This window comes from Rhinopithecus bieti, unplaced genomic scaffold (genome assembly GCF_001698545.2).
Source record: "Rhinopithecus bieti isolate Rb0 unplaced genomic scaffold, ASM169854v2 scaffold_57691, whole genome shotgun sequence".
In the NCBI taxonomy this organism is placed as follows: domain Eukaryota; kingdom Metazoa; phylum Chordata; class Mammalia; order Primates; family Cercopithecidae; genus Rhinopithecus; species Rhinopithecus bieti.
In genome coordinates this window covers 3649934-3662065 of record NW_016824383.1, presented here as the reverse complement: position 1 = coordinate 3662065, position 12132 = coordinate 3649934, and the positions used below count along the sequence as shown (strand labels likewise).

Below are 12132 nucleotides of genomic sequence, written 5' to 3'. Positions count from 1 at the left end.
TTTGTATTTTTACAAACAATTGTAAAATTGTATTTTACAAACAATTGTAAAATTGTTTGTATTTTACAAACAATTGTAAAATTGTTTGTATTTTACAAACAATTGTAAAAATTGTTTGTAACAAGAGGCGGGGTTTTGCCATGTTGGCCAGGCTGGTCTCAAACTCCTAACCTCAGGTGATCCACCCACCTCGGCCTCCCAAAGTGCTAAGATTACGGGCATGCACCACCGTGCCTGGCCATGTTTTATTAAAAAAAAAAAAATCCCAAACGAATATGAAAAAATGTAAACATTTGTTAATTCTGAGCGCTGGGTACCTGGGAGTTTCAGTACTATTTCTGGTGTATTTATGATTATTTCCTTTTTTTTCTTCTGAGACAGGGTCTTGTTCTATCACTTGGGCTAGAATGCAGTGGTGCAATCACAGCTCACTGCAGCCTCAGCTTCCTGGGCTCAAGTGATCCTCCCATCTCAGCTTCCCAAGTAGCTGGTACTACCGGCATCTGTCACCACACCAAGGAAATTTTTAAGTTTTTTGTAGAGATGGGGTCTTGCTATGTTGTCCAGGCTGGTCTCGAAATTCTGGGCTCAAGAGATCCTCTTGCCTCAGTCTCCCAAAATTCTGGGATTACAGGCGAGAGCTACTGTGCCTGGCCAAGATATTTCATAATAAAAATGATTACTAACGTGCTTAAAAGACAATTTATCTGCCACTTCACAAGTTAATGAGTCACTTGTCACATGTGTGCAGGGACTATCCCCAGATCCTACTGATTTAAGGCAATTCTTTCGCTGTGGCAGGAGACATCAGGATTTTCTAAAAATGTCTCAATCAAATTAAAGAAAATTTTTGAAAAATACAAGGAAAGTGAGCTGCTGAGGGTGGCGAAGGAAATGAAATACAATTTGCCACTGCACTCTTTTATCACTGCAACTGGAAAGGATGAGGTGGGGAGCTGAAGGCCTATATCTGACTTCTGCCTCTCATGACTTGTGAGATACTGGACAAGTTCTGTTGTCTCTAGACCACAGCAGTCTCACTTGTAGAAAATGGTGCTGGATTCAATCAGTGATTCTTGGGAATGCTTGCTGAAATGCAGATTCCTGGGTCCTAAGCCTAAAGATTCAGTAGGTCTGGGGTGGAGCCCAGGAATCTATGTTTTTCCTTTTGCCCTGCTTCCCAGGAATCTGTATTTTTAATGGCCACTGCTGCGACCCTGATGCAGGCAGAGAGAACACAGACCAGCCTTTGAGAAACACAGAGGTATATGACTTCCTGTTTTTTTGAGATGGAGTCTTGCTCTGTCACCCGGGTTGGAGTGCAGTAGTGCTATCTCAGCTTACTGCAACCTCTGCCTCCCAGATTCAAGCGATTCTCCTGCCTCGGCCTCCCGAATAGCTAGGATTACAGGCGTGCACCACCACGCTTGGCTAATTTTTGTATTTTTAGTAGAGACAGGGTTTCATCATGTTGGTCTGGCTGGTCTTGAACTCCTGACCTTGTGATCCACCTGCCTTGGCCTCCCAAAGTGCTGGGATTACAGGCATGAGCTACTGTGCCTGGCCTGAACTCCTGTTTAGACTTACAATTTTTTGACTTTACAGTAAGGTAAAAACAATACATGTTCACCAGAAACCATGCTTTGAGTACACATGCAACCATTCTGTTTATCATGTGACTAGTCTTTAATTATGTGAGATGTTCATTCCTTATTATGCAATAGGCTTTGTGTTAGATTATTTTGCCCAACTGTGGGCTAATGTAAGTGTTCCGAGCAAGTTTAAGGTAGGTGAGGCTAAGCTATAACATTCGGCAGGCTAAGTGTATGAAATGCATTTTCAACATACATTTTTAACTTAAGATGGGTTCATCAGGGTGTAACATCGTAAGTCAAGGAGCATCTGTATAATTTAACACTTGAAGGAAAGTGAAAGTGTTATAAAATTGTAGTAACAGGAAAATGGCTGGTAACAACAGGAGTGCAGAAATTAAATACAAGCCTTTTAGACTAGGAACACATTTTGTTTCACTGCATGTATCTGAAAAATATGAGCATAAATTAATATGTCAGGAACATGAAAGGATGTCTGCTTTTGTCTAGCCAGGACAATCAGATAAGAAAAATAAAAGGCATCCGGATTGAAAAGGAAGAAGCAAAACTATCTTTTCTTACAGATGAAATGACCTTGCATGTAGAAAATCATAAGGTCTAACTATAAAATGATTAAGTAATACATGGACCTGTTCGGCAATGTTGCAGCACACAGATCAATTTTAAATCTTACTAAAAAGCTACATAATCAAGACAGTGTAGTACTGGTTAAGGACACAGACATATAGATCAATGGAATAGAATTGAGTCCAGAAATAAATCCTTACATTTACAGTCATTGATTTTCAACAAATGGGTGCCGGGACAACTGGATATCCACATGCAAAATAATGAAGTTAAACCTCTATTTCATGCCATATATGAAAATGAACATGGATCCAAGGCCTACATGTAAGTGCCAAAACTATAAAACTCTTGGAACTGTAAAACAAAACACAGATCTTTGTGACCTCACATTAGACAAATGGTTCCTTACATATGACAGCAAAAACATGTGACAAAACTGGACTTCATCAAAATTTACTTTTGTGTGTTAAAGGGCACCGTTTGCAAAGCGTGTATCTGATAAGGGACTTGTATCCAGAATATAAAGAACTCTTACAATTCAACAATAACAAAATAATTTTATAAATGGGCAAAGGATCTGAATAGATATTTCTCTAAAGATATACAAATGACTCTCTCTGTCTCTCTCCCCTCCTTTCCTCCCTCCTTCCCTTTACCCCTCCCCTCCCTCACTACCTTCTCCCTCTCTCCACCCCTCCCTCCCTCACTTCCTCCCTCCTCCTCTCTCCCTCACTTTCCACATCTAGTTCACATACCATAATAATTCACCCTTTTAACAGTGTGCAGCCTGAGCAATATGACAAAATCCTGTCTCTACAAAATATTTAATAATTAGCTGGGCATGGTGGCATGCACTTGTAGTCCCAGCTATTCAGGAGGCTGAAATGGGAAGTTCACTTAAGCCCAGGGAGGCTGAGGCTACAGTGAGCTGTGATCATGCCACTGCACTCCAGACTGGGCAACAGCGTGAGGCTCCGTCTCAAAAAAAAAAAAAGAAGAAGAAGAAGAAAAACAATAAAATAAAAAAGGAAGATATACAAATGGCCAATAAGCAAATGAAAAAAATGCTCAACATCATTAGTTATTATGGAAATACAAATAAAAATCACAATGAAATAACAATTTACACCCACTAGGATTGGTATATTTTAAAAGATAGACAATTTAGTAAGTGTTGACAAGAATATGGAGAAACTAGAATCCTCATATACGGACATGGAAATGTAAACTGGGCTGCTGCTTTAGAAAACAACCTGGCAGTGCCTCAAGTGATTAAACACACAATTACATGACCCAGGTCTTCTACTCCTAGAGATTTAAGAGAAATGGAAATATATGACCACACAAAAACTTGTACCTACATGTTTACTATAGAATTATTCATATTCAAAAAGTAGAAGCAATCTAAATGTCCATCAATTAATGAATGAATAAAATAGGGCATATCGATGCAATAGAATATTATATGATCATAAAAAAGAAGTACTGACACAAAATGGATGGACCTGGAAAACATGTTACAGCAAGAAACCGACACACAGAGTACATACTGTACATTTCCATTGTGAAATGTTAAAAATAGGCAAATCCATAGAGAAAGAAAGCACATCAGTAGTTGTTAGGGGGTGGGAGGTTGGGGAGGGAAGAATGAGGAGTAACTGCTAATGGGTGTGGGGTTTCCTTTTGGGAGATGAGCCGGTTGTAGAACTCTATGAATACACTAAAACCACTCAACCACTTTAAAAGGGTGACTTTTATCTGAATAAAGTTTTTTAAAAGACAAAAAAAAAACTCCTTTTCTGTCAAGTATAAAGATTAAGTGTATGAGATTCAGTGTATTTTTCAAGTTTCAACTAGCCAACTTACCCTGAATAGTATATATAAAACCACCTGCAACTCCCTCCACACCTTCCAAGAATTCATGAGGCAATGCACCCTCCCCAGCCTGAAAGGAATAAGAATGTACTCAATGTTTCGTTACTAAAAATACATTTATCATATTTTAAAATTGATTTGACAAGTCATAATATGACTCCACTTGCAGCAGATAAATGCATCTAAGATGCTGGTGCACTAGAGGCTTATAATATCAGGATGACATACGGTATTCTACTATTTTTGTTATCTAATTACAATACTAAAGATAAGGTATACCCAACATTCCATAAGGTGTTCAGAATTGCAACTTACATAGAATCATATTTATGTACTTGCTACTCTAATGGTACAAAAAGCAATTTATTTTATATCCCAACCCCACCACTTAAAAAAATATATATTATGACCTTTGATTTTTTGGAAACTAAAAATTCTCATGAGTTCAAATACATCTTGGCACACTTTAAAGTTAAGTGACAATGCAGAGAAAGGCTCAAAATCAATCTGTCCCAAATATTCAAATTGAACTCTACTGAATATTGATTTAAAATTTTTTTTAATTTTAAATTTTTTTTTTTTTAATAAGAGAAAGGATTTCACCATGCTGGTCAGGCTGGTCTCGAACTCCTGACCTCGGGTGATCAGCCTGCCTCAGCCTCCCAAAGTGCTGGGACACCCGGCCTAATTTCATTTTACAGACAGGGTTTCACTCTGATGCTCAGGCTGAGTGCAGTGGTGCAATGATACCTCATTCTAGCCTTGAACATACAATCTTCCCACCTCAGCCTCACAAGTAGCTGGGACTACAGGTGTGTGCCACCATGCCCAGCTAATATTTATAAATTTTTTTGTAGAGAAGAGGTCTCAGTGTATGGCCTGGGCTGGTCTTGAATTCCTGGGCTCAAGAGATCCTCCCGCCTCGGTCTCCCAAAGTGCTGGGATTACAGGTGTGGGCCACTGTGCCCGGCCTGCTGATGTTGTTGAAGGTGCCTAAGCCTATCGTGCCAGCAGCCAATGATAGTCCTTTCTACCTCTTAGAATGGAGAATCTTTTATTATTAGAGAGTTATCTCTCTTCAAAAGTTACCCAATGGCCTTACTCAGAGTGAGCTGTTTCACTTCTGTATACAGTAAACCACTATGGTACATCTACCAGAGTATTGTCTGGCTGTTGTGGGCTAGATCAGACTGTTAAGAGTCCATATTCAGTGTATTTACAGGATTTTTTCTACACCTTCATTTAATCAAGAGAGCTACTGCTTGGCTATTCTTAAACAGATCTTTTCAGCAGAGTTGTACTGTACAAAGCAATGTTTTAAGGCCAGTAGAACAAGTCATCTGATGTCACTGTAGTAACATGTCATTTAATTTAAAATACGTCTGTAGGCCAGGCGTGGTGGCTCACACCTGTAATCCCAGCACTTTGGGAGGTGGAGGTGGGCGGATCATGAGGTCAGGAAATCAAGGCCATCCTGGCTAATATGGTGAAACACTGTCTCTACTAAAAATACAAAAAAATTAGCTAGGCATGGTGGTGCGTGCCTATAATCCCAGCTACTCTGGAGGCTGAGGCAGGAATATCACTTGAACCCGGGAGTAGGAGATTGCAGTGAGCCAAGATTGTGCCACTGTACTCCAGCCTGGGTGACAGAGCGAGACTCCATCTCAAAAAAATAAAATAAATAAAATAAAATGTTTGTAGCCAAATGCTGTGAAAATTACTAAAGGTGCATGCTATAGATTCCAACCTTGTGGTTCCATAAAATATTGTATATGCTTTATTTTTTATTTTTTTTTTTTTTTTTTTTTGAGACGGAGTCTTGCTCTGTCGCCCAGGCTGGAGTGCAGTGGCCGGATCTCAGCTCACTGCAAGCTCCGCCTCCCAGGTTCACGCCATTCTCCTGCCTCAGCCTCCCGAGTAGCTGGGACTACAGGCGCCCGCCAGGTCGCCCGGCTAGTTTTTTGTATTTTAGTAGAGACGGGGTTTCACCATGTTAGCCAGGATGGTCTTGATCTCCTGACCTCGTGATCCGCCCGTCTCGGCCTCCCAAAGTGCTGGGATTACAGGCTTGAGCCACCGCGCCCGGCCTACTTTTTTTTTTTTTGAGACGAAGTCTTGCTCTTGTCCCCCAGGCTGGAATGTGATGGTGCCATCTTGACTCACCACAACCGCTACCTCCCAGGTTCAAGCGATTCTCTTGCCTCAGCCTCTCAAGTAGCTGAGATTACAGGCACCTGCCAGCATGCCCGGCTAAATTTTGTATTTTAGTAGAGACGGGTGTTTCACCACGTTGGCCAGGCTGGTCTTGAACCCCTGACCTCAGGTGATCCGCCCGCCTCGGCCTCCTACAGTGCTGGGATTACAGGTGTGAGCCATCACCCGGCCTACTTATTTACTTTTTTGAGACAGAGTTTTGCTCTTGTTGCCCAGGCTGGAGTGCAATGGTGCGATCTTGGCTCACTGCAACCTCTACCTCCCGGGTTCAAGTGATTCTCCTTCCTCAGCCTCTCGAGTAGCTGGCATTATAGTCGTTAGCCACCATACCTGGCTAATTTTTGTATCTTTAGTAGAGACGGGATTTCACTATGTTGGTCAGGCTGGTCTCGAACTCCTGATCTCCGGTGATCTGCCCAACTCGGCCTCCCAAAATGCTGGAATTACAGGTGTGAGCCACAGCGCCCAGCCTATGCTTTATTTTTTATTGTATATTTCTGTATTGTTTTGGCTTTAGAACTCAATAGTGATTTCTGTTTACTAACTTATCTCTGGAAAGGTCACAACTTGGCTTTTTGTTTGTCTTTAAAATTTTTCTGACATCACTTGCTGGCAGGGGAATAAAACTTAGTGAAAACTCTCAGCTGTACACATTTGTGATGAAAACCTTAATTTGCACCTGGGGTTTCTTAGCGGGGGCTTTAAAGTTACCTGTTTTTTTTGTTTGTTTGTTTGTTTTTTGTTTGTTTTTTGAGATGGAGTCTTGCTCTGTCGCCCAGGCTGCAGTGCAGTGGCTCCATCTCGGCTCACTGCAAGCTTCGCCTCCCAGGTTCATGACATTCTCCAGCCAGCCTCAGCCTCTCGAGTAGCTGGGACTACATGCGCCCACCACCACGCCCGGCTAATTTTTTTGTATTTTTAGTAGAGACGTGGTTTCACTGTGTTGGCCAGGATGGTCTTCATCTCCTGACCTCATGATCCGCCAGCCTCGGTCTCCCAAAGTGCTGAGATTACAGGCGTGAGCCACCGCGCCCGGCCCTGGTTTTGTTTTTGTTTTTTTTAGGTTAACTGTATGTTTAAGCTATCTTTAGCCCTCTATATTTTTTACTCCCAAAGCAGATCATTTGAGTCTTTACATTTGAACCCAGTTCTCAACTCAGAAGTTAACTTATTTCTTTTTTTTTGCAATGGAGTCTTGCTCTGGAGCCAGGCTGGAGTGCAATGGCGCGATCTCGGCTCACTGCAACCTCCACCTCCTGGATTCAAGCAATTCTCCTGCCTCAGCCTTCCGAGTAGCTGGGACTACAGGCACCTGCCACCACGCCCAGTATTTTTAGTAGAGATGGGGTTTCACCATGTTGGCCAGGCTGGTTTTGATCTCTTGACCTTGTGATCCTCCCACCTCAGCCTCCCAAAGTGCTGGGATTACAAGGTGAGCCACTGTGCCCAGCCAACTTATTTCTTTTAGTGTAACCAATACTATAGAATTTTGGCATATGCTGGGTATTTTAAAGTTTCATAAATAGAAAAGGAGGCAAGATAGTAAAGGTATTTGCCTTGAAAATAAGGAAAACGTCATAATTCCATAAAACTTTCTATTTTAAATAAAAAAATTTTTCATAAGACTTAAAATGAACTTTAGTAAACAAATGGTGTGTGTGTCTACTAAAGTAAATACCATCTTTATTGCCCTCCATTTACTTTGTGAAATTTACTTGTCATAATAAATCCTAAATCCTATAAACATCAATGAAATCCTAAACATGGCCTACAAATCTAAATGTATAACTACATATGAATTTATGGTCTATTTCTTTAATATCTTTCTTCCTCACTGGACTGTAAGTTCCACTGTAGGCCACTAGTATGTCTATTTTACCCTGCCATTGTTTCTGCCTTACAACAGGTGTGCAGTAAATGCTTTTTGAATGAGTAACAACATATTACATATTCATTTCAACTCAGAAATTAATCCATGTGAATGAGGTTAATATTCATTCACTAAGCTTGTGAATTTAAATGCCAAGTACATTCCTAATCATTAGACGGGAGATCAAGGGGAATAAAAGATTGTCTATGATTCCACCATATACACCATTTGTTTACTAAAGTTCATTTTAAGTCTTCCTACACCTTTATTGTCCTACATTTACTTTGAGAAATTCACCTGTCAAACTGTTTTAAATTTAAAGCAAAGCTGAATGAGAAATATGAGAGTCAGAAATCCCAGAGTTGCTTCAGCAAAATAAATGAAAGTACTCAATCTTATTTTCTATTTATTTATTTATTTTTTTGAGATGGAGTCTTGCTCTGTTGCCCAGGCTGGAGTGCAGTGGCGTGATCTTGGCTCACTGCAACCTCCACCTCTGGGGTTCAAGCAATCCTCCCACCTCAGCCTCTCAAGTAGCTAGGATTACAGGCATGTGCCACCATGCCCAGTTATTTATTTATTTACTTTTTGTATTTTTAGTAGGGACGGGGGTTTCACCATGTTGGCCAGGCTGGTCTCAACCTCCCGACCTCCAGTGGTCCACCCACCTTACCCTCCCAAAGTGCTGGGATTACAGGCATAAGCCAGTACACTCCACCTTATTTTCCAGTATTTTTATCTATAGTAGTTTGGCTTTTTTTTTTTTTGAGACAGAGTCTCACTCTGCCACCCAGGCTGGAGTGCAGTGGCGTGATCTCAGCTCACTGAAACTTCTGCCTCCTAGATTCAAGCAATTCTCATGCCTCAGTCACCCAAGTAGTTGGGATTCCAGGCATGTGCCACCATGCCTGGTTAAGTTTTTGTATTTTTAGTACAGATGGGGTCTTGCTGTGTTGCCCAGGCTGGTGTTAAACTCCTGGCCTCAAGTGATCCGCCTGCCTCAGCTTCCTAAAGTTCTGGGATTATTGGCATGAGCCACCATGCCTGGCTATCTATAGTATTTTAACTGAGATTTTATTTTCAAGGTGAGATAGTAAATACCCTGAATACTACTTAGCAAGTGTTCTTAATGAATGCTAACTTAAAAATTACTGAGAAATAGGCCAGGCGCAGTGGCTCATGCCTGTAATACAGCATTTTGGGAAGTGTAGGTGGGCGGATCACTTGAGCTCAGAAGTTTGCAACCAGCCTAGGCAACGTGGTGAAACCCCATCTCTACAAAAAACACAAACAATTAGCTGGGTGTGGTGGTGCACACCTGTAGTCCCAGCTATGTGGGAGGATTGTTTAAGCCAGGAGGTGGAGGCTGCAGTGAGCTGTGATCGTGCTACTGCACCCCAGCCTGGGCAACAAAGTGAGACTCTCTCAAAAAAAGAAACAAAAATGAGAAACGAAATATTGCACTTTAAAAATGCACCAATCTTAAGGCAAAACTGTAAACTCACTAACGCTAGAGCTGTAGATCGTATGAGTTTTTGCCTTTACTATGAAGACAACAACATTTGCTACTATATAATATGTTGTAAAACACACCAGAATCATTGCTCCATGCTGCCTGGGCTCTAAGGTAAATTTTATAACATTTTGTGTATTAAAAGACGCTAAAATATGCAATTAAACCTTAAAAAAAAATGACTTACTGTAATGACTCTGAGAACTCCCCCTCCATCATTCACTGTCACTTTGTGGAGATTTCTTGACACAAGGCCGTGGAGGTCTTGGCTCTCCCACACGATTGTACCTTCAAAGCTCTTTTGTGGAAAGATGAAGAGTGAGTCAATTTCCTTATTGCTGTCATTTAGGTTTTAAGTATGTTTTCAGGTAAGATTTTAGAGAAATATTTTTCCGACAACATATCATTTAAAATGTTCACCCCATAACTCTGACATACCACTGTTAGCGTTTGGTGTATATCCTTGACCGTTTTTTCCACGCACATATAAAAAACCAATCACAAAGAGCATATAGACAATTTTGCATGCTGCTGTTTGCCATTTCCCATTGTATCAAAAGCATTTCCTTCTGCTGTTGCAGCTGTCACAACCATTCTTCCTCATGTGTGTATACATCCCAATGAGCAGACACATCCTGATTTATTCATTTTCCCCTACTGTTAGACATTTGGTTGCTACTAAATGTCTACTAAAATATCTACTAAGTATCTACTAAAATAATGTAGGCATGTTTTGGTGTAAATGTTTATTTACCCCTAACAATTTGTTTTTTACTTAAAATAAATTCCCAAAGGTGAAATTACTGGGACAAGAAAGAGGTATTTTTTGTGGATTTTGGAACACACCACCAACTGCTTTTTGAAAGCAACTTTTACTAATTTATAGGGTTATCAGCAATGTATGAGAAGGACAATTGCACTGTATTCTCCCTGGTATGGGATACTAGTAAAAAAGAGTTTAACCTAATATAGTAGATTTTTACAAAATGATTCCTCATTTAGTTGGATTGATTTTTCATTTTTTAACACAGAGCCTCGCTCTGCTACCCAGGCTGGAGTGCAATGGTGCGATCTTGGCTCACTGTAACCTTCGCTCTCCAGGTTTAAGCGATTCTCTTGCTTCAGCCTCCCGAGTAGTTGGGATTACAGGCGCTCACCATCACGCCCGGTTAATTTTTGGATATTTAGTAGAGATGGGGTTTCGCCATGTTGGCCAGGCTGGTCTGGAACTCCTGACCTCAAGTAATCTGCCTGCCTCGGCCTCCCAAAGTGCTGGGATTATAGGCATGAGCCACAGCACCCTGCCTGAATTTAAAAAAAAAAAAAGATTGGCTTAGTTGGATTTCTGATTCCTAGTGATGTTTATGAATTGCATGTTCTCTTCTGAGGACTGTCTTATCATGCTGCTTTGCCATCTGCCCTCTGAGTTTTCTATTTTTCTTATTCATCTATGCAAGCTTTTGATAAATTATCTTAATCCTGTGCACATTTTATATGCTAAAATAGTTTTTCATTTGCTACTTAATGTTATTTTTGAAATTCAGAAGTCCATAAATTTTACCTTGGCAAATCCGACGAACTTTCCCTTTGTGATTATTACTATCAGATTCTGAGCTTAGAGAGCTATGCCCCCCTGTCCCAAGGTCTGATACATATTGAAATCTTAATGTCTTCTCATTTCTCCACGATCCCATTTTTAATTCTGTGCACAGCTGGCTCCTTAGTCCTGCTCAGGTCTCAGCTCCATACCTTCTCCTCCGAGAGGCTTCCTCCAGATGTCCTCTAGAAGACTCCAACTCCCAACTTCTCTCTATCACATCAACTTGTTTTACCTTCTTAATACCATTTATCACTCTGATATTTCTTGTTTATTTTATTATTAAACTAACTGCCTCTACTAGAAGACAAACACCTTGAGAACAGGAAGGAGCTTGTCTGATCAACCACTGCATCCCCAGCATCGAGCCCAGCCTGACATGACTGAAAACTCAAAATGTGTGCTGAACAAATAATGTTGAACTAAAAATCAACTAGAATTGAGTACGGTATAGAGGATTAAATGAAAGATGCAGCTCTAATACTCTAAAAACTTTCATATGTTAAAATGAAGAGATAAAGTACTTTACAATAATGTCTCATTTTAGCCAGCATTATAGGGAAACCATACAAAATTCAACTTGTCTGATAAGCTAGGTCAGTGGTTTATAAACTTTTCTTTTTCCTCTGTACAGAGTGATATAAACTTTTTTTCTCTCTCTCTTTTTTTTTGTTTTTTTTAATTTTTATTGTTTTGAGACGGAGTCTTGTTCTATAGCCCTGGCTAGAGTGCAGTGGTGCGATCTCAGCTCACTGCAAACCCAGCCTCCCGGGTCCTGGTTCAAGCAATTCTCCTGCCTCAGCCTCCCGAGTAGCTAGGATTACAGGAACGTGCCACCACGCCTAGCTAATTTTTGTATTTTCAGTAGAGACAGGGTTTC

At 40.6% G+C, this 12132-nt stretch overlaps 1 protein-coding gene across 4 annotated transcripts in view; it reads right to left on the bottom strand.

Moving 5' to 3' along the window:
* Positions 1-12132, bottom strand: part of B3GALNT2 (beta-1,3-N-acetylgalactosaminyltransferase 2) — a 63410-nt gene that overhangs the window by 10982 nt on the left and 40296 nt on the right. For 3 of the 4 annotated variants that reach the window (XM_017862256.1, XM_017862257.1, XM_017862254.1), the window contains exons 6-7: positions 9843-9953; positions 4047-4125 (exon numbers count right to left, since the gene is read on the bottom strand). In XM_017862256.1, coding sequence (XP_017717745.1) covers positions 4047-4125; positions 9843-9953 — 190 coding nt within the window. Of the gene's footprint in view, positions 1-4029; positions 4126-9842; positions 9954-12132 lie in introns of those variants that run through there. The other variant, XM_017862258.1, reaches the window with a different exon arrangement.